The sequence below is a fragment of the Mobula hypostoma genome, chromosome 19 (genome assembly GCF_963921235.1).
Source record: "Mobula hypostoma chromosome 19, sMobHyp1.1, whole genome shotgun sequence".
NCBI lineage: Eukaryota > Metazoa > Chordata > Chondrichthyes > Myliobatiformes > Myliobatidae > Mobula > Mobula hypostoma.
The window spans coordinates 40,283,211-40,305,412 of NC_086115.1; the positions used below are offsets into that span (position 1 = coordinate 40,283,211).

Consider the following 22,202-nt stretch of genomic DNA (forward strand, 5'->3'; position numbering starts at 1 on the left):
TGCATTTTAAAGCCGCTATGATATAATCAGTAGTGAAGACCCCGATACTTTCATCTGCATGGCAGTAAAAGACTTATATAGGACATCATAGCCAGTAAAGACAACACTGTCAACCTTACTGTTACCCTGTACAGCAGCATTATATCCTCAGTGATATGTACTGCTTCAAACCCCACTCCAGCCTGTAACACTAAATCTTCCTTAACCTTTCAGTGCAGCATTAAGCAATCTGAAGAAGCCACCTTTCAGATGAACTCATACAATTCGTAACATTTCTAAAATACTGGAATGAGAGGTACTCATTTCATTACTTATTAAATGCTGGAGACCAGACTAAAAGATTGCATACTGTCAAAGGTGGGGGGGGGGGTGAGGGGAGGCAGCTGCATTTAGGGAGGAGAAACTGATTCCTTTCTGTTAAAGGGATAAAATTGTTTTAGTTGGTTTAGAGATAAAGTTTTAGTTGATTAGTGATAAAGGTGGGAAGATGTGCCTGAAGGCTGTGGAAGTGAGCGAGGTCCTCAGTGAATACTTCTCTTCAGTATTCACCAATGAGAGGGAACTTGATGATGGTGAGGACAATGTGAGTGAGTTTGATGGTCTGGAGCACGTTGATATTAAGCGAGAGGAGGTGTTGGAGTTGTTAAAATACATTAGGACAGATAAGTCCCCGGGGGCTGACGGAATATTTCCCAGGCTGCTCCACGAGGTGAGGGAAGAGATTGCTGAGCCTCTGGCTAGGATCTTTATGTCCTAGTTGTCCACGGGAATGGTACCAGGTGATTGGAGGGAGGCGAATGTTGCCTCCTTGTTCAAAAAAGGTAGTAGGGATAGTCCGGATAATTATAGACCAGTGAGCCTTACGTCTGTGGTGGGAAAGCTGTTGGAAAAGATTCTTAGAGATAGGATCTCTGGGCATTTAGAGAATCATGGTCTGATCAGGGACAGTCAGCATGGCTTGTGAAGGGAAGATCGTGTCTAACAAGCCTGATAGAGTTCTTTGAGGAGGTGACCAGGCATATACATGAGGATAGTGCAGTGGATGTGATCTATATGGAGTTTAGTAAGGCATTTGACAAGGTTCCACATGGTAGGCTTATTCAGAAAGTCAGAAGGCATGGGATCCAGGGAAGTTTGGCCAGGTGGATTCAGAATTGGCTTGCCTGCAGAAGGCAAAGGGTCGTGGTGGAGGGAGTACATTCAGATTGGAGGATTGTGACTAGGGGTGTCCCACAAGGATCTGTTCTGGGACCTCTACTTTTCGTGATTTTTATTAATGATCTGGATGTGGGGGTAGGAGGGTGGGTTGGCAAGTTTGCAGATGACACAAATGTTGGTGGTGTTGTAGATTGTGTAGAGGATTGTCAAAGATTGCAGAGAGACATTGATAGGATGCAGAAGTGGGCTGAGAAGTGGCAGATGGAGTTCAACCCGGAGAAAAGTGAGATGGTACACTTTGGAAGGACAAACTCCAAGGCAGAGTACAAAGTAAATGGCAGGATACTTGGTAGTGTGGAGAAGCAGAGGGATCTGGGGGTACATGTCCACAGATCCCTGAAAGTTGCCTCACAGGTGGATAGGGTAGTTAAGAAAGCTTATGGGGTGTTATCTTTCATAAGTCAAAGGATAGAGTTTAAGAGTCGTGATATAATGATGCAGCTCTATAAAACTCTGGAGTACTGTGTCCAGTTCTGGTTGACTCACTATAGGAAGGATGTGGAAGCATTGGAAAGGGTACAGAGGAGATTTACCAGGATGCTGCCTGGTTTAGAGAGTATGCATTATGATCAGAGATTAAGGGAGCTAGGGCTTTACTCTTTGGAGAGAAGGAGGATGAGAGGAGACATGATAGAGGTGTACAAGATAATAAGAGGAATAGATAGAGTGGATAGCCAGCGCCTCTTCCCCAGGGCACCACTGCTCAATACAAGAGGACATGGCTTTAAGGTAAGGGGTGGGAAGTTCAAGAGGGATATTAGAGGAAGGTTTTTTACTCAGAGAGTGGTTGGTGCATGGAATGCACTGCCCGAGTCAGTGGTGGAGGCAGATACACTAGTGAAGTTTAACAGACTATTAGACAGGTATATGGAGGAATTTAAGGTGGGGGCTTATATGGGAGGCAGGGTTTGAGTGTTGGCACAACATTGTGGGCCGAAGGGCCTGTACTGTGCTGTACTATTCTATTAACGGCTGATTGAGGCAACAGAAGGACAGAATAGCAAACGTATAGAGGTAAGCATTGGGACAGTACATGTACACAACCCTCTTTGGATGCAATGCTGGTTCTGCTGCAGCCTGAGGGTAGTGCTTTTGCAGTGCCGAGCAGCATCTTAGTACGTAGTACTCCTGGGCTGAGGAACTTGCAAAGGTCAGTGCTGTGTTTACTGTTCATTGGGCTTGGACACAGAAGGTTACTCACCTTGGAAAGCTCCCAAGATAGAAATGTATAAAAATACTGTTTGTCATGTTCCTGGCGCATGAAAGCATAGCATATATGACCCTCATCTGAGCATTCACTCTCGATAATTTAATCCTTAGAGATCAGATACCAATTCGGTTAATCTAGGAATACCACATTTTCTCAAAGGCAAATATTTGCCAACAAATTCAGCTCTGGTTGGTGGTGCTAAAATTGCTTTGTAACAATTTTTATGCTTTTGTTTCAACCAAATTTCTGAAGTAAAGGGAAGCTTTCTAATAAATCTTTTACCAAAATATGGTGAAATGAACAGCATTTACTGCTTAAGGTATGACAATGCTAGGGCTCAGATAAACCATGGCACAAACTTTGCTGCTAGTATAAAAGCCAGCATTTTCTTAGTGTTTTTATTATTCTTTGTATCTGTCTCTTGGAATCTCCAATGCTCCCAGCACAGCAAAATACAGGAAGTATTCTGTTCTATCCTCTTTAGTACAAAGTAGATGGCCTCACATTTGCGTACACTGAAATTTATTTGTCACCATTTTGTCCATAGGACAAATCTCTCAATACCTCTTTTTAATGTAATGCTTTGTCATTATTTACGATATCATCTCCCCATGAAGACCATCCATTTATATTTATTTAACACTTCTAGACCATAAGACCTAGGATCAGGATTATACCACTTGGCCCTTCAAGTCTGCTCTGCCTTTCCATCATGGTTAATCTATTATCCCTCTCAACCCCATTCTCCTGCCTTCTCCTCACAACCTTTGATGGTCTGACTAACCAAGAACCTAACAACCTCAGTTTTAAATATACTTGATGATGAGGCCTCCACAGCCCTCCGTGGCAAAAAATTCCACAGATTCACCACCCTCTGGCTGAAGCAGGGGTTCCCAGCCTGGGGTCCACAGATCCCTTGGTTAATGGTAGGAATGCATGGGATAAAAAAGGTTGGGAACTCCTGGGCTTAAGAAATTCCTTCTCATATCTGTTCCAAATGAATGTCCCTCTATTCTGAGGCTGTGCCCTCTGGTCCTATATTCACCCAATAGAGGAAACATCCTCACCACATCTACTCCATCGAGGCCTTTCAATATTCAATAGGTTTGAATGAGATCCCCTCCCCCTCATTCTTCTAAACTCTAGCGAGTACAGGCCCAGTGCCATCAAATGCTCCTCATGCCATTTCATTCCCAGAATCATTGTCATGAGCCTCCTCTGGAACTTCTCTAATGCCAGCACATCTTTTCTTAGATAAGGGGCCCGAAACTGCTCACAATACTCCAAGTGTGGTCTGACCAATGCCTTATAAAGCCTCAGCATCACATTCTGGTCTTATATTCTAGTCCCCTTAAAAGGAATGCTAACATTGCATTTGCCTTCCTTTCCACCAACCCAACTTTTAGAACAGCCAAACTTGAATGCATCCTACCACTACCACAAGGTTAATGCATCATATTTTATTAAATTACATGAATTCTCACTGTACTTTGTATGTATTCAATTGTCTGCTTTACACACTCAAGTGCTGACTACTCATTTTACAAAACAACAATAACGTTGGAATCTATCTTCAGACACTTCAAGGCAGAAACTTGGTTTGGCGGCGACTTGAAAGGGATGAAAATAAGTCAGTTGCTGGTTAAACTCCACGGTCGGTGCTCATAGGGTTCATAAGCATACACTTCATTTGAACTTAACATTAACCAATTAATGTAATAGGAGTAAACTCCTTTTCAGACCTCTGCACACAAGAGATTTCGAATCTCTGCTTGTTCGAGGCACAGACAATTTTGAAAGAATCAAGAGCTCCACCATCAGGAATATAACAGTACTACAGTACTACAATAAACGTGTTGGTATTGATGGGTCTTGATTCAGCAGCAAGGAGATCCTAGACAACTGGAGTCCAACCCCTGCTGAGAGAACATTAACACCAACAAGTAGCTAAAAGTTCACAAAGGTGCCTGTCAGCATGGACACACTCACACATTTGATTGTGGTGTTATAGTGACTGTCCATGTTGTCCACCAAAGGGAAAGTCATCACCATTGCCACCAGTTCATCCCAGTGGCTGAGCAGCTGCTGTCTGAATTGCACTTTGGATTCTGTCCATCCAAGATGAACAGTGAACATGATTTTGAGTAAAGGAATGCAGAGAACAGCATTAACCATTATTCTGATCTCACAAAAAACACTTGACTCTTACCATTCAAGAGACTGTGGAGCATCCATCCCAAATATGGCTACCTGCAGACATGTGTTTTCATCTTTTGTCCAGTAAATGACAGTAAGCAAGCTGAAATCTTAAACAACGGGCCTGCTCTAGCCCCCAATCTCAATGCAAACTAGTCCCCAGCAGCAAGGCTGCTCAATCACCCCATACTTTTCTCGAGTTTTTTCAACAGTAGTCCTGCTTCTCACTCGCTAATCTACAAGACAAATGGGGAGTTGTTAAACCTACATCACCCCCATTCTAGAATTAAGGACACCCCACCTTCAATCATTGAGCTGCTGGAATTAGACAACATATCATAGATGTATGTTCGGAGGCCAAGCTCCAAGTCATCTCTGACCAGATGAGGGACTGGGCTCTATGCTTGATGTCCATAAAACACAGTCTTTGCACTTTGTGTCGATGATGAAATTCACCACAGTCTTCTGCAGCATTAACAGCCTCTGGCTATCTGAGAAAAAAATACAGTTTGAAGATTAAGTCCTCAGAGCAGGGACAAAGCTTATGGTTTGTTGGGCGGCAGTGATCCTGCTTTCCTCCGTGGCTCTGCATCACGATCTACTTAAAGCAGACATTTAAAGAAATGGAAGTTTACAACAAAACTGTCTTTACAAAATCCCCTAAATCCACTGGTAGGAAAAATTAGATTATGAGAACACTCAGCCCTCTTTTATTGTCATTTAGAAATGCATACATGCATTAAGAAATGATACAATGTTTCTCCGGAGTGATATCACAGAAAACAGGACAGACCAAAGATTAACACTGACAGAACCATATAATTATAACATATAGTTACAGCAGTGCAAAACAATACTATAATTTGATGAAGAACAGACCATGGGCACAGTAAAAAAAAGTCTTAAAGTCCCCAGTTGATCAACTCCCGATTCCCCAATAGCAGGCGGCAAAAGGGAGAAACTCCCTGCCATAAACCTCCAGGCACTGTCAACTTGCCGATACCTTGGAAGCACCCAAGCACAGCTGACACTGAGTCCATCCATCCAAAAACTCCGAGCTTCCAACCAGCCTCCCGAGCGCCATCCTCTGCCTAGTGCCTTCGACCTCTCCCCGGCCGCTGAAACACGCAAAGCCGAGGATTTCAAGGCCTTCAGCTCCGGAGAGTCCGGTTACCACACAGTAGCAGCGGCAGCGAAGCGGGCGTTTCAGAAATTTTCCCGATGTTCCTCCGTGCTTTCACATCTATCTCCATCAAATCAGAATTGTGCATGGTCCCCTACCTGACAGATAACAGGTAATAAATGAACCAATAGCAGCATACTCTCCTACACCAATATCCCCAGCATCGAGGCCTAGTTAGGCAGAGTCAGCCTTGGACACTGTCCACTGGACAGTGGACAATATCTTCATGACCTACACTAGATGGACAAAAGAGGTTGATCCCAGATTCATCACGGCTAAAGATTATCAGGGAGAAGTGGAACAGATTCAGCAACATTTTCAAAACTCCCTTGGAAAAGGGTAACATTTCCTCCACCTCATGGAATTGCTGGCCCATGTCCTTTTAAGATGAAGAAAGAGCATTCAGGATGGCATTGAAAACTGAAAGCCCATTCATGAGAAGCACACAGATGCCCAGCCTAAATCCCAGAAGCAACACACTACTTCACAAACCAGCAACCTGCATGCCCCTCGAGCACCTCCTGCCCGATCCCTGGCAGCCTGCAACTCCCACACTGGCTTCATCAGATACTTTCATTAACTCACAAGTGGAGTGGAAGAAAATCATCCTCAATCCCAAGGAGCTGCATAAAAGAGATTATATAGAAATAAAATTTAGATTCTATGGCTGCAGGACTGGGAAATCAACCTAGATGCAAATGAGAGTTACGATGGAGATGTGGTGGTCAACCAAGAATTTGCTTGCACTACTCCTGCTTCTCCTAGTAGTTTCTCCCAAAAATAAATGGTGAGCACACAATCTGTTCAGCAAAATAAACTCAAATGGTAGGGCTGTACCGGATATCATATTTCCCTTTATTTCTGCCTCAGCAAGACCAGATATATGGATATCTTTGTTCACAGAGATGATGCTTGGTATTCTGATAGTTTAAATCTTGGAAAGCAGAAAACACAAATAATCAATCATATGGCAAATGATTTGGACACCAAAATCTGCTTGGTGCGGCCAGCTTCCGCTCCCTGCCACTAACCTTTGCCATAGTTTCCCCTGATGTGTCCTGGACAGCCAAACTATTCAAAAGATTTGCCCTTCCACTGTTCCTTTGTACATTTTGTAATAAAGTAATCAAGGAGGGTGTCCAGGGAGGGATAGCACCTCTGGTGAAGGGGCTTGTCATGTCCGTTCTGGTGCAGCTCACTCACCTTTGGCCCCCAACAGACACTCAGCTCTCACCTGTGGCTCCAAGTAGCTGTCTGCATGCGTCAGTGCCACACCCCGGTACACCGCTTCAACTGGCGGGTTAAACCAGGTGGGAGTAGCCGGCGGCCTCGCAATCCAGTGAGATCAGGAAACGCCTGTCCCAGCAATATGAAATCAGCTCCGGCGGACTGGGCAGATGAGATCTACAGTGAGATCCAATCGCCAGGAAGATGGTACTGCAACGGCCCCTGGAGACCAATAGGCATAACAAGCCACCAAAGACGTCAAGGTCATCCACTGCAACCAAGACCCCAGTTTGTGACACTTGTTTGTACCACTGGACCGGGACTTCTTTGGTCAAGAGAGTGGAACTGCCCCAGTGCAGTGGCTTTTCCACTTTAAAAACTCTCCCGCACTGGACAACCACTAATAGAATAGTCAAGCAGAGCAGGAATAAAAAAAAAACCCCAGGAGAAAAACATTTTCAGTTGTAATCATTGCTATCAAGTGCCGAGGCAACTGGAAAATAATTCTTACAGTTGTTTGCAATTTCCATGAGCAGAAACAGGAAACTCCTGTCCCTCCTTAATCCCACTCCCTTGTCATTTACGCTGGCTCCTGTAGTTCTACAAAAACCCAACTTGTTTATTTATTTATGGCCTTCATTTGTTTGAAATTGAATGCTGCTCTTTATTGTATTTAATCAGGAAGGAGCTCAGAAACTGGAACGCATTTGGCATGTTTAATTTCCTATGATATAATTTCTAAAAATATTCCAACAGAGTCCAACTTCAGTAACTGTCCCAGATTTTCATTCATTGCCCCGTGAGACTGAATAACAGAGGATACTGGATGTGCTCAGTGGTATTCAGAGATGTTTAAGACACATTTGAATTCCACCTCTGAAATATTCAGTAGTGCATGTGAGGCCTCTACCATTCCCAGCCAAAAGTACACACACAGGCTTTCACAGATTTTGTGAAACCTGTGTGACTTAAAAGAGATGTACCCAAGTAGTTCCTACTGCAGGAATCCCATCTCATTCAGCAACTCAATGTACCCATCGTGAGAGAAACCATGCTAAGCTCTAAAGGGCTAGTTGCTGACTGTCATCCAGTTTCCCTTAACTACTGACCAGCCCATGGACCCAGTTTCTAATCCTCCTACACCTTTCTCCCCAACAACCTGCTTTCCACCCTGCCTGGAAACCTGCCAACACCCAGCCTTTCTGCTCTCCTTTTACGTGCTTTGCTCTGGCATGAGCTTTGTACGCTGTGAGCTCCCAGAAATTCCTCATACCAGGCCCACGACAGAAATGGCCGAAAGCCCAGTAAGTGGATTTTGCGTCACAAATCTTCAATGATACCACTCAGGTTCTGGGCATGACCTATCCACAGCAGTGCCACAGGCAATGCACTTCCCTTAGCTGCTCCATAGTCTTCACACATCCACCACGTCTCCTATAAATTGCCAGGGTGTAGGTGGCTGATCAGATAGTCAGGGAGGTGTTAATGTCCAAGTGAGATACGATAAGGTACAGAGTAAATGTTAGGGAAACAGATTGATAAGATTGTTCTGATATCTGACATAGACTTGATAGATACATACATACATACTTTATTGATCTCAAAGGAAATTACAGTGTACACAGTAGCATTACAAGTGCACAGATATACAAATATTAGAAGAGAAGTAAGAAAGAATAAAAAATAAGTTACCCCAAACAGTCTAACAGGAGGGGGATCATTTCTTCCCCAGCTATAGGTTGACTCATTATACAGCCTAATGGTAAGGATGATCTCATTTAGCGCTCTTTGGAGCAGCGCAGTTGCCTTAATCCATTACTAAAAGTGCTCCTCTGTTCAGTCAAGGAGAGGCCTGCATACTCCAAAGGACCTCAGTCTCCTTCAACAGACTTGATGATCTCCTTATAAGTCATAAAAAGTACTGCATATATAAATGCAATGTGTCTGTGCTCAACAACTACTGTTTAAATGTGAACTGTGATTACTGCTCCAAGATTTCTCACAAGGCTAGACAGAGGAAATATTACATTCCATTCTGATAAAAATTGCTCCCTATCTGATTCCTCCCACCATCTGTCAGTTATGCCAATATTCACTGCGAAGCTCCATTTAAGCCGGAGCTCTTTTGAAACATCCAGAATTGTACTCTCAATCCATAAATAATTTTCATATTTATGTAAGTAATATTTATGTAATAATTAAAACTGTTGCTTGTACTATAGCTTTGATTTATTTGTGATTCCACCAATCGTTACGAAAGGCAAGAAATGTTACTTCCATTTCAGGACAGGTGGTGCTAAGTCTGAGAGCAGACTTGTGTGGGAAGAGGCTCTCCACTTTCAAATGAGCATAAGATGAGCTTCTTGGCTGAGAATTTTCACCACTCCTGGGAGTGGTGCTATTTTTTGGCTTCATCTTCAAACTTTTCCCATCTTCTAACATCCTATGTTATTGCTACCAAACACAAGATGCAGAAAGCAGTAATTTTGTGAAAGTTTCAAATGTTGTATCATAGTTCATTTCTTTGTGCAGTGAAGCATATAGTCTAAGAGAAATCTGCATCTCAACAGCCAATCAGGACACTAATGCCAGCTCCCTGGTTCTATGATCTGCCAATGAGTGATGCTGATAAATTTATAACTTGCGAATTAGCTCTAAATCAGGTTCCACGGGCCTGCAATTTCCTGATCACTGCTGTACTAATATTCCTACCCAGATATAGAGTAGCTGAGTGGAAAGATCAGTGCAAGTGAACGTAATTCCAGTAGAAAACATGTATTGCAGTAACACTATAGAGATACTGATTACCACTACATTAAAATCAATCAGTAAAGGCAAGATAGCTTGCAGAATCTCTCTACCCAAAAGTTGTGCTCAGCACTGAAGATGAGCAGTTAACAGATGATTTTGAGTCTAAAGCTGGCCCAATAGATTTACTTCCCCGAAGACAATTAGTAATGATTTTTCCCCCACAGAAGTCTAAGAGTAGAATTGGTCATTACTTGAAATAACTTCCTCAATCTGCAAATTGTCAGCTATGAATTAAATCAAAATCAATTTTCTAGCCCACTTGATTAAAAATTAAGCCACAATACTGTCATATCCATTATACTATTTCAAACATCACCCAGCATTCCTCTTTGCATTCTTGAGCTTAATCTAATTGCAGAAGGAAACCATCACAACTCTTGCAATGGTACACTAGAAATCAAAGGTGAGCTTTCTAGAACACACACTTAAAAATGGAACTATTTTATGATAATTAATCAACAGAAGTACCTGCAGAACAGAATTCCTCAGCAAAACTAAAACCTCTCTGCTGTCAATTCCTCGATTTATAAGGTATTCATTGCAAATCTGTAAAAATTTTAAAAAAGCATCAGTGTAAGATTTTTTTTCTGCTTCAATTTTAAATTTATACACACGCTCCAGGAATTGTGACTCACTAGCAAGCCATAATTTTTCCCATCTAAATTTAATTTTAGCTTATTTTTCTTGCCAAGCTAATCGCTGTAGGTCAATTGTAAAAGTAACAAGGAGAATGAGAGGGTAAGAAAATTGTGATCAGTAATTTCAACAATTAATTAGCTCACATTTTACATAGAGTCTTACAGTCATACAGCACTACAGCACAGAAACAGGCCCTTCGGCCTATCTACTCTGTGCCAAACTATTATTCCGCTCGTCCCATCGACCAGCACCTAGACCATAGCCTTCCATTACCCTCCCATCACGTACTTATCCAAATTTCTCTTAAAAGTTGGAATTGAACCCACATCCATTACGTCCACTGCAGCCTGTTCCACACTTGTGCCACCCTCTAAGTCAGGGGTTCCCAACCTGGGCTCCATGGACCTCTCAGTTAATGATGGGGATCCATGGCATTAAAAAAATGCTTGGGAACTGCTCCTCTAAGTGCAGGTTCCCCTTAAATTTTTCATCTTTCACCCTTAACCTACGAAATCCAGTACTAATCTCACCCAACCTCTGTGGAAAAAGCCTGCTTGAAAAATCCTATATGTATATATACTGTACCCCTCATAATTTTGTATATCTCTATCAAATCTCCCCTCATTAACCTATGCTCCAGGGAATGAAGTCTTAATCTATTCAACCTTTCTCTATTAATTCAGGCCCTCAAGTCCCAGCGATATCCTTGTAATTTTTTGTGTGAAGAATTGCCTTGGGATATTCCAAACTCAATGAATGCACAAACCCAAGTTAACATAGAAATCCACCTCAAAAATTTGTGCTAATTGGATTTTGTTCTAGGAATAGCAAAAATATAAGTTGGATAACCGTAGATTAAAGGCCTCATTCCCACTCATGGGTCTTCTCACTTTAAATTATAGTATTATTACTCTGCACGTGTGCCCCTCTACTCGTTACAGTAAATTATTTAAAACTCAATTCTTAGTAGCCCTAATATCGATTACTGTGTTGAGATGATATAACAATTTACTCCATTCTCTACTGCTAAGTAATGGCTGTAGAATAGCTCAAATTTTCAGCCAATCAGAGAATAGCATACTCTTTATTGCAAAAGTTATACAAATAATATCTAATTTTTTGTTGAACTTTTATCATCATACAAGATGATGATATTCTCGATTAAACTGAATAAACCTGATTGTCTCCAAAGTTTAAATACTTATCTTCTATTAATCTCAAACTGACAAAGTCTGGAAGTTAGATCACAAATGCAAATAGATGGTGTTGTAGAACCAATTAAGGCTTCATTACAACTGCACAGCTTGGAATACATACATAGGAACTGCCAGAAACTGAGGAATTTATTTTTAATGCTAATTAAGATACAACTTTGGTGTCATTTACTAAAAAACAGAGACTGCTGTCCAGAGTAATTGAACTGGCATTTATACCTTGAGTGCATCTGCAATTGAAGGCCTTTCTGCAGAATTCCTCTTCGCCATATCCAGCAGCAACTTCTTGAGATTTTTGGACAAAGGTAACTTTTGATTCACTGGAGCATTGAATTTCGCTGCTGCCCACAAAATGGCAGCGACTCCATAAACACAGACCTGTGGAGAAAATATTTCCATTCAAAAGATCTGCAGGCCATCCATAAGATTAAATATAGAAACATTCTCAATTTAATTAACAAACCTTTTCTGTAATAATTCCATGCTTTGCATATTCAGGTGCCAGAAAGAATGAATCCAGGTTTCCTAAGGCAAAAAAAATGCATATCATGAACCAAAGCTCACAGGAGCTGTTAACAATTGATATTATTTATTTTCTTATTAAAAACATGTGCCATACCATTGTTCACTGACAATACAAATAGAACTTCTCCACTAGAATTAATGTACGTAGATTCCAGACATAGGTACTCTAAAAAATACAAGAAAAAAGAATTACCATACTGTTACTAATATCTTCTTATTGTTCATTAATTTTAAAGTTTAACAACTCAGGTGGTGTTGAGAGGGCACACAGGAGTGAGATATGCCAACTAGTGTTGTGGTGCCACAGCAATAACATGGCACTCAACGTCAGTAAGACAAAAGAGCTGATTGTGGACTTCAGGAAGGGTAAGACGAAGGAACACATACCAATCCTCAGAGAGGGATCAGAAGTGGAGAGAGTGAGCAGTTTCAAGTTCCTGGGTGATAAGACTTCTGAGGATCTAACCTGGTCCCAACATATTGATGTAGTCATAAAGAAGGCAAGGCAGTGGCTATACTTCATTAGGAGTTTGAAGAGATTTGGCATGTCAGCAAATACACTCAAAAACTTCTACAGATGTACCATGGAGAGCATTCTGACAGGTTGCATCACTGTCTGGTATGGGGGGGGGGGGTACCACACAGGACCAAAAAAAGCCGCGGAGGGTTGCAAGTCTAGTCAGTTCCATCTTGGGTACTAGCCTACAAAGTAGCCAGGACATCTTCAGGGAGTGGTGTCTCAGAAAAGCAGTGTCCATTATTAAGGACCTCCAGCACCCAGGGCATGCCCTTTTCTCACCGTTATCATCAGATAGGAGGTACAGAAGCCTGAAGGCACACACTCAGCGATTCAGGAACAGCTTCTTCCTCTCTGCCACCCAATTCCCAAATGGGCACTGAACTCTTGGACACTACCTCACTTTTTTTAATATACAGTATTTCTGTTTTCTGCATGTTTTAAAATCTACTCAGTATAAGTATACTGTAATGGATTTATTTATTTTTCCTCTCTTTTATATTATGTATTGCATTGAACTGCTGCTGCTAAGTTAACAAATTTCATGTCACATGCCGGTGTTGATAAACCTTATTCTGATTTCACAATTAGAATGAGGTCACAACTACATGCCTGTCATTTAGCATGTGCATTCTCTAATTCTACAGTTGAAGTGGCGTATGAGCATTGTTTTATTATGATGATACTATTATGAAGTTTAAGGGAACACGAGGGGAAACTTCTTCAGTCAGAGGTTGGTGACAGTGTGGAATGAGCTTCCGGTGCAAGTGGCGCCTGCAAGCTCGATTTCAACACTTAAGAGAAGTTTGGATAAGTACATGAATGGTAGGGTTGTGGAGGGCTATGGTCACGGTGTAGGTTGATGGGAGTAGGCAGCTTAAACGTTTTGGCATGAACTAGATGGGCTGATGGGCCTGTTTCTGTGCTGTACTTTTCTATGACTCTATGACATCAAAGACAACATATTAAGCGGTGAGGCATTTTGGCAGGCAAATTAATAGATGCTGAAAGATGAGACTGAAGACCCAGAGAAATGTTTTGATAAAACAAGGAAAATTTTAAATGTGACACAACAGTTTCTGTAGATGCTGGAAATCTTGAGCAACACACACACACACACGCACGCATGCACAAACAAAATGCTGGAGAAACTCAGCAGGTCAGGCAGCATCTAAGGAGGGAAATAAAGAGTTTTGTTTTGGGTTGAGACCCTTCATCAGGACTGAGCTAAAAATTGAATGAGGAATGGGAAAGCTGTGAGAAATAGTGTTTGGAACCTAGGGAATGAGCAAATTACATAATACCATACTTTGATGGAAGGAAACAAGGACAACCATATTTAAGTAATTTGTATAAAAGTTTGGTCTTAACCCCTAAAGAACATCTTTAAGTCACAGTGTAATATTGTGACGTGGGATCAGTGGACACTTGCCTGCATGGATTCAAAATTGGCTTGCCCACACAATGCAGAGTCTGGTAGTAGCTGAAGCATATTGTGCCTGGAGGTCAGTAACTAATGGAGTTCTGCAAGGAACTGTTCTGGAATCCCTGCTCTTTGTGCAGTTTAAAAACAACTTGGATGAAATGGTGGAGGGGTGAGTTAGTAAGATTGCAGTGAACATGGATCTTGGAGTTTCAGTACATGGTACAGAAGGATGCCATTGGTTACAACAGGATATAGACAGCACTAAGCTGGGCAGAGAAGTGGCAGATAAGTTCAGAAAAATGTGAAGAGATATACTTAGGAAGATCAAACTTAAAGGTGGAGTACAAAGTTAAAAGCAGGAATTTTAGAAATGGAGGAACAGAGAGATCTTGGGTGGGGGGGGGGGGAGTCGATAAATCCTCTAAGTCATCTTGTAAGCTGATAGGGCCATTAAAAAGGCACATGGTGTGCTGACCTTTATTAATTGGGGTACTGAGTTCAAGAGTCACAAGGTAAAGTTATAATTCTATAAAACTCATGTTGGACCACACTTGCAGTATTGTGTTCATTTCTGGTTGCCTCATTGTAAGAAGGATGTGAAAACTTTAGAGAGATTGCAGAGTGCAGAGGAGATTTACTAGAATGCTGCCTGGATTAGGGGACATGTTTCCTGAGGGAGCTAGGGTTTTTCACTTTGGAGCAATGGAAGATGAGTGTTGACATGTCAGAGGTGTATAAAATTATGAGGGGTATTAATAGAGTGGACAGCCAGCACCTTTTCCCCAGGGCAGCACTGACCAATACAAGAAGACATTTGTTTAAGGTGAGTGGAGGAAAGTCTAGGGGAGATGTCAGAGATCGTTTTTTTTCGCACTCAGAAATTGGTAGGCTCCTGGAATGTGCTGCTGGTGATGGTGGTGTAGGTAATGTCAAGGGTGACAGATGACACATATTGTTCATAATAGAAACTGTACATTATTCCATGTAATTCGTAATTACTGTCATTGTGTTCACTTTAAGAGAGTGTCTGACATAATGATGTCAGTGGAAGGTGACTGCGTCTGGTTTCTTCATAATGGAAGTAAAGGGCTCCTGCTTTTGTTAAGCAGATAAAACAACTGAGTGTGTTTTATTCACTAAGTCCTACAGTGGTAAAGGATGATACAAAAAGGACATTTAAAAGACACATGGATGTAAGAAAATGGAGGGTTATGGATTGTATAGGGAAGAAGGGGTAGATTGATAGTGGAGTTGATTTATATTGATTGGCACTTCATTTAGAGGGTCCACACTGTGCAGTACTGATCTATGTTCCAATATTACACAGAACCTACAGACACCTAACCAAAACAGAAAATGCTTGGGTTCTATTAAACTATTTATCATATCAATTTCAGGAAAGAGTTAAAAGGCAAATGTGTCTGACAGTTACCAAATATAACTTAAAAGAGAAGGATCTGTTAGCAATACATCTTGGTGATAAAGCAGAGCAGAACCCTTCAAAGGAAATAATAAAATTCTACTTTTCATTTCAGTTCCCTAAAAGAAAGGCTGAAAATAGTATCAATGTACTAAAAAGATGTACTCAATGAAATCATAAGTCAGAAGCCATAGGGGCAAGAAACCCACAAAGCATAAATCAATGCACAAAATGAAAAATAAAACCTGGAAAACAAGGAATCCTGCAGATATTCAGGAAAGAATTTCTATACATTGAGAGTGGGAAAAATAAACTCTAGGGCCGAATCACATCAACCACTCATATTTCTCTCTTTAGATTATATTCATTTCTCCCCTGTATGTCAGGAAAGTTGGTATCAATTGTAACTAGTTGATAACTGCAAGAGGAGTTCAAATATTATAGCGGAAATATGGGCAATAAAATGAGACCCTTTGCCGTGTAGTATCCTCATCCAGGTAGAAATAATTTAAAAAATAGCAAAATTGTATTTCATTGAAAAATAATTATAAAAGAAAATCTGCAACATAAGTGTTAGCAGAAAGCAGTTTGAGAACAAAATTATTCTTTCAAGAGAAAAAAAAGTGGCACTTTACAATTTTAAACAATCTCCCTTATTGTTTTGTTACTTTCAACAGTTTAAAATCAAATAAAAACATTTAGATAAATCAAAATATGACAAGAGAATTATAAAATGGGAAGTTTTCCAAACTCCTTCGTGACATGAAATAATGTGAATAATTATGGTGTGATGTGTTCCTCAGAGAATGCAAGGGTCTATGCTTACTTACATTTGGCGAAAGCTCAAAATAGTTATTAAAATGGCGATTTTATACAATGATGAATGAATGCCAAGCCTCCAGTGTACTACTTTCTGAAGGAAGCACATACTGTATCTTGGTTTGAGAATAAATCAGATGAAGTATTTGTTCACATTTTAAGAAGACAATTGCTGTTTCTTGGCAAGTTTTTGAAATTCTAGTAACTTTTCCAAGGCCTACAGCTACACTAATTTTCTCCCAAGTATCTTGTCCTACCGAGAAACAACTGAGATATCAGGTGGCAACTGGTATCTAAAACAATGGATATTTATTCAGAGATATGCCAATAGATTTCAGCAGACTGTTCAAATTTAAATGACACAAATATCTAATTTTCCACAGGAAACATTGGCCAATTATTGAAAGGCTTGTCATATGAATAGTGTTTGATGGCTCTGGGCCTCTACTCACTGCAGTTCAGGAGAAAGAAGGGTGACATCATTGAAAACTATCGAATTTTGAAAGACCTCAATAGAATGGACGTGGAGAGGATGTTTCCCATGGTGGAGGAGTCTAAGAAGCGAGGACACAGCCTCAGAATAGAGGGGTGTCCTTTTAGAATGGAGATGAAGTGGAATTTCTTTAGCTGGAGAGTGGCGAATCAGTGGAATTTGTTGCCACAAGAGGCTGTGGAGGCCAAGTCTTTACCTATATTTAAAGCTGAGGTTGACAGATTCTTGATTAGTCAGGGCATGAAGGAATATGGGGAAAAGGCAGGAAATTGGGGCTGAGATGGAAAATGGATCAGCCATGATGAAATGGCAGAGCAGACATGATAGGCCAAATAGCCTAATTCTGCTCTTATATCTTATGGTCCTATGATAGGAATGAGATTTTTCTCTTCCCTGGTCATAGCAACTTTGCTGACTGAGATTAATTAGCAATACACAGGCCAATTCTTTAGTTATCTGGCTATTCTGATTAACAGTACACAACAATCAACTGCATTAAACTTTCATGCACATGTAGGTCATATTTGCATACTGTTTAGCAAAGCCTTTCAATTATATCAATTATTTTTGCTGCTGTCTAAGCAGAGATCACCAATATAACAATCGCACAATGGCACTGATATAACAAATGTAACCATGGTAACAAATCAGATTAAAGAAGAATTTTAAAAAGTAAATTACATGAAGCAATACTTATTACCCAACCACAATTAAAACATCAAAACAATCTTGCTGTTCCTGCTATTTATTGTGCACACAAAAAGAAACAAACGTGCACAATTCAAACAGAGATCTCTGGAGGAACGTTATCAGATGCGGTTGTGCAATAATACCTGGATAATCTTTGCAGTGCTTCAGACTGATCAAACACTCATGGCAGAGAGCCCACAGTTCATAATCCTTCAGAGATTTATTATCTTCAGAGAGGAGGTCCTCAAGGGAAATGTGCTATTTTAAGGAAAAGAACTGGTGTGAGCATCTGGACATATTTGCCCTACTGTATTAGTAAGCTACTATGCTATGAGCACTGATGTTAACTGCAAGTTTAGAAACAGAAATTAGACAAGCAAGGGTTAGTCAACCCGGTTGTTTTTGCCACTCAGAAAAAAATAATCACGGTGAGACAGTTTGAATGCAAATAATGAATGCACTCTTTCGAATGGCCATTGTGGACTGAGTGTAGGTGGCCAGTGAAGTGGTCGCTAGGTCTAAGCTTCGTCTCACCATTGCAGATGGGGCCACATCGGGATCACCGAATGCAGCAGACAAGGTTGGGAGAGATGCACCTGAGCTTCACCTGGTCAAAGAAATAGCAGACTGCACAGCGCTCAAGAAATTTGAAAGGCAGCAAGGTGGTACAGCATTAACATTGCTGCCTCATGCTCCTGGACCCCAGGTTCCAGCCTGACCACGTGCTCTCACTGCCCAGTTTGCATGCTCTCTTTGGTGGGGTTCTGATTTTCTTTCCGAGCTCAAAAATGTTCTGGTAATTTTTGTTCTTAGCATAGTCAAGTAGCAAAAGGTTCAAAAAGGACAGGAAAGGCATGTGAGAGAAGCTACCATTAAGCTGGAGGGCTATAGCGAAATAAGAAGAAAGAATGGAACTTCAGTGATTCTCTTTCAGGAGTTAGTATGGAACAAATTGATTGTATAGTCTGATCATTTTACTTCAGTACATTTGCACTTTAAATTAAAGACTTTTAATACAAACAGAAAATAATGCTCTATTTTGTATCATCTCACAATAGAGATATCACACTCAGAGAATACTAGGGACTGGTTTATCAATTGATTATATTTGAATACTTGTCCATTTCAATGAATGTGAAGCAACGCAGTACATTATTCAGAAAAAAGTTTCAAAAATCTATTTGCACTCCAAATTTTCAAGGGACGATTCTTTCTAAATAGGATATTGCTGACCAATGATGATTAATGACTGTAAAAAGCTTCTTTGCTATGGAATAGTCTTACAAGTAGTAAGCTGCCTGACACTCTTCATTCTGGGGCTGAAAACATATTGCTTGCAATGATCTGGACTCTGAGATTTTAAAAAATGTGCAACAGCCATAGGATAGTGGTCACAGGGGAGCAGAACTGTTGCAGTCATTAGCAGAAAATAGTTTGAATTGGATTACTTTGCAGCATTACATACAAAGCAGTAAAGTCATTTGATTGATGTAAGATTAAGGAATAGATATTATTTCTGACTCGAAGAATTTATATGAATATGAATAAAGAAACAATGCAGCGTTGTCACACTGCAACATATTTAATGCTTCCTCCAAAACATTACCACAGCACAAGTTTCACTTTGATTTCCAAATGATAAACCACTGATTACAATTTTTATGAGGGGAAGAAATAGCAGGTTGAAATCTCAGTTCAAAAAATGCAGAGGGTAGGGTGAGAGTTTGTGCCTGCAATTGTTTATGCGGTTAACCTGCACGTTCAGTTGTAAAAGTGAGCAGAGGCAAAAGTGGGCTCTCAAAAGGAAGATGAAATCATCGGAAAAATAGGCTGCTGGTGCACTTTACAATCAACTTCAGCGTGCTATGGAGAAGGCCTGGAACTCAGTCATTCATTTTAACATGGAGGAGTTTATATGTAAAAAAAACAAGGGAGAAATCATGTTAAAAAGAGCTAGGTTATCATCAGAAATACATACTGTTGGGCTGGAGTTAAATTGTTATTTTTCATTGTAGTTTAACTTTCTTAAGCTTCCTTACATTTTTATGTAATCACCCATGTGTGTGTAATTGTTCAGTGAACTGGTTAGTAAAATGTTTCTTTGTAGTTCTGTCCCATTCCACTGAACCTGCCTATTTCATAGGTCACTTCTTAACAATGGAATGTCTTTTTAGTATTAGGTGACCATAACTTCTTTGTTCTTTATTCTATGTTCATTTTTTGTTCCAATAGCACCGAAAAACAACCAGAATCAAGTTTTACACCTCATTCCTGGCTTCCAAAGAATCTCTGGATTATAATATCACCATATCCAACAATAAGGACTGAAAGGCAAGAATATCTTAACTCAAGATCAATACATAAAATATAGCAAAGTAATATATTACCGAAGGAAAATGAAACTTAAGCTTTGCACGCTTTCAGAATTACCATGCACAAAATTGCTGGAAAACTGCCATTACTTTAGTCAAGAACTTACTTTCATGGTACTAATGTTCACTCCTGAGGTTATAATTTACAGTACATTGCTTGCAACTGGTTTGAAAAATTACAATTTTAACACCATTTTACAAACAACTAAGACATTCATTGTTTATGTACACCCATTCTTTTAAAAGCAAAGGTGATCAAAATTATGTATTGCACTTTAAGCCATGACCTTACATGAAATAATGACTTCGTAAGCCATGGCCTCAGAGACAATAAAACTAAAAGCATGCTGAAAACATTCAGCAGGTGTGCAAAGAAGCGTGAAGTACTAATGTTTCCTTCTGAAGAAATCTGATAAAAGGCTTTTGACCCTGTAATATTAACTTTGTTTCTCTTTCCCTAGATGCTGCCCAACTTGTTGAGTGCCAGCAATTTCTTTTTTTTTGGTTAGATTTACGCAACTGCATTTTTTTAAATTTTCATGCCTTCATAGAATTTGATTTCAATAACTGGAAAACTACAATACTGTAGCAAAGAAGTACAGAAAATTACACCTAGGAATACTTAGAACACTGACAAATACCTGCCGATCGCCAGGAAATCCTGCAGGATATCTCTCCGTCGGTCTGATGGGAGGCAATGGCACACAATCTTCATCTTCACAGTGTTTTGTGATATTTCTAAACTGCAGACCACGACTTTGAGATAAATCATTTACACCAGGGGAACGACTTTGTTTGGAATCATTTCTCTGATTACTACCAGCAGTTCTTCCTGCTGCTGAAATATGATTAATTGTGGAAAACAAATCATTTCCTTCTGTTTCTGGAGCACAGTTACTGTAGTGTCCCACTGTAGCACTTGGTTCTAATAAAATTCCACTTGAGACAAAAGGGCTCATTTGGCTACTTACGCCTGGAGAAGGAACCGATACTGTTGAAACTTTAGCTTTCAACTTTTTAATGGAAGACTTTTTCCCTAAAGTGGAAGAGTATCTTAGTACTTGTTCTGCACTCTCATCGAATGTGGAGTTATGACTGTTGGACAGATTCTTATTTATTGCCTCTACACTGGAGACCTTGTAGATATGCTCACATGAATTGAGGACATTGAGCCTTTCAAATGGGATACTATTCTTTGCAATAAATGAAATGTCACTATTCTGAGTCCTAAACTGCATTTTCTGAGGATAGTCTTTAATGCTCAATATGTCTAAAGAATACAAAGATTCTGTAGAAATATTAGAAAGTGAAACTGGAGAAGGAATGGATGAGAACGATCTACCGTGACTCATCTTAGAACGAAGTTGTTGCTGGGTGTTGTCCACCAGCTCTGTTGGCAATTTTGGCAATATTCTCTTCCGAGCTGATGATCGTTTTGGAGGAAGAGATAAAATCTTGTCAGCCTTCTCTCCTTTGGTTTTCCTATCAGCAACTGTATTGGCAAGATCCGCAGACAGCACCTCCTCTTTTCTCACACAATTTTCCACTGTATTTGTATCTTCCAAGCCTTGCTGTTGAACTTCCTGAATCTCAGGAGCTGAATCTGGATCGGCATCCCGAGCACACTTCTCAACCTGGCAGACAAGCTCAATGGTTCCACTATTAAGCATGCTTAAGTCACACGTCAGGTCTTCGGTACTGGATGACCCATCCGCTGGATTCCGTTCACTGGTTTGCAGTTCATGGCCCACGCCAGCCTGCCGCTTTTTCTCTTTGCAGTTTTCTTCACTTCCATCTAAAAATCCAAAAATTTTGAAAGCACAGATCATAAAGTTATCAGGTTCCATATAACTTATGTGGAAACTGCACAGATATGTAATATTAGCAATGTATAATCCATAATAATTTTAAAAATAACCTGTTATTCATTTTCTGCAAAACTAGTAGCTGAGTTTTGTTGGCAATTACATTTACTTTCTTATATTTCACTATGGCACAGAAGTCATGAATTTCTTCTAATACTAACATCATTGTTAAGTAGCTACTCTGTTACACCTGTGGTGTAGCAACATCAGGCAGGTGGTACAAAAGTCTGAAGGCACACACTCAGCAATTCCAGAACAGCTTCTTCCCCTCAGGCATCCAATTTCTAAATGGACATTGAATCCGTGAACACCACCTCACTTTTTCAATAAATATTATTTCTGTTTTTGCATGATTCTTAACCTCCAATATACATATA

The 22,202-nt window shown here is 40.3% G+C and overlaps 1 protein-coding gene across 2 annotated transcripts in view; it reads right to left on the minus strand.

Annotated features, from left to right (window-relative positions):
• The window catches only part of LOC134358989 (kinase non-catalytic C-lobe domain-containing protein 1), a 151,231-nt gene that overhangs the window by 68,629 nt on the left and 60,400 nt on the right, over positions 1 to 22,202 (minus strand). For both annotated transcript variants that reach the window (XM_063071751.1, XM_063071752.1), the window contains 6 exons: positions 20,602 to 21,755; positions 17,732 to 17,846; positions 12,318 to 12,389; positions 12,162 to 12,223; positions 11,918 to 12,076; positions 10,314 to 10,391 (listed from right to left, as the gene is read on the minus strand). In XM_063071751.1, coding sequence (XP_062927821.1) covers positions 10,314 to 10,391; positions 11,918 to 12,076; positions 12,162 to 12,223; positions 12,318 to 12,389; positions 17,732 to 17,846; positions 20,602 to 21,755 — 1,640 coding nt within the window. The remainder of the gene's footprint in view (positions 1 to 10,313; positions 10,392 to 11,917; positions 12,077 to 12,161; positions 12,224 to 12,317; positions 12,390 to 17,731; positions 17,847 to 20,601; positions 21,756 to 22,202) is intronic.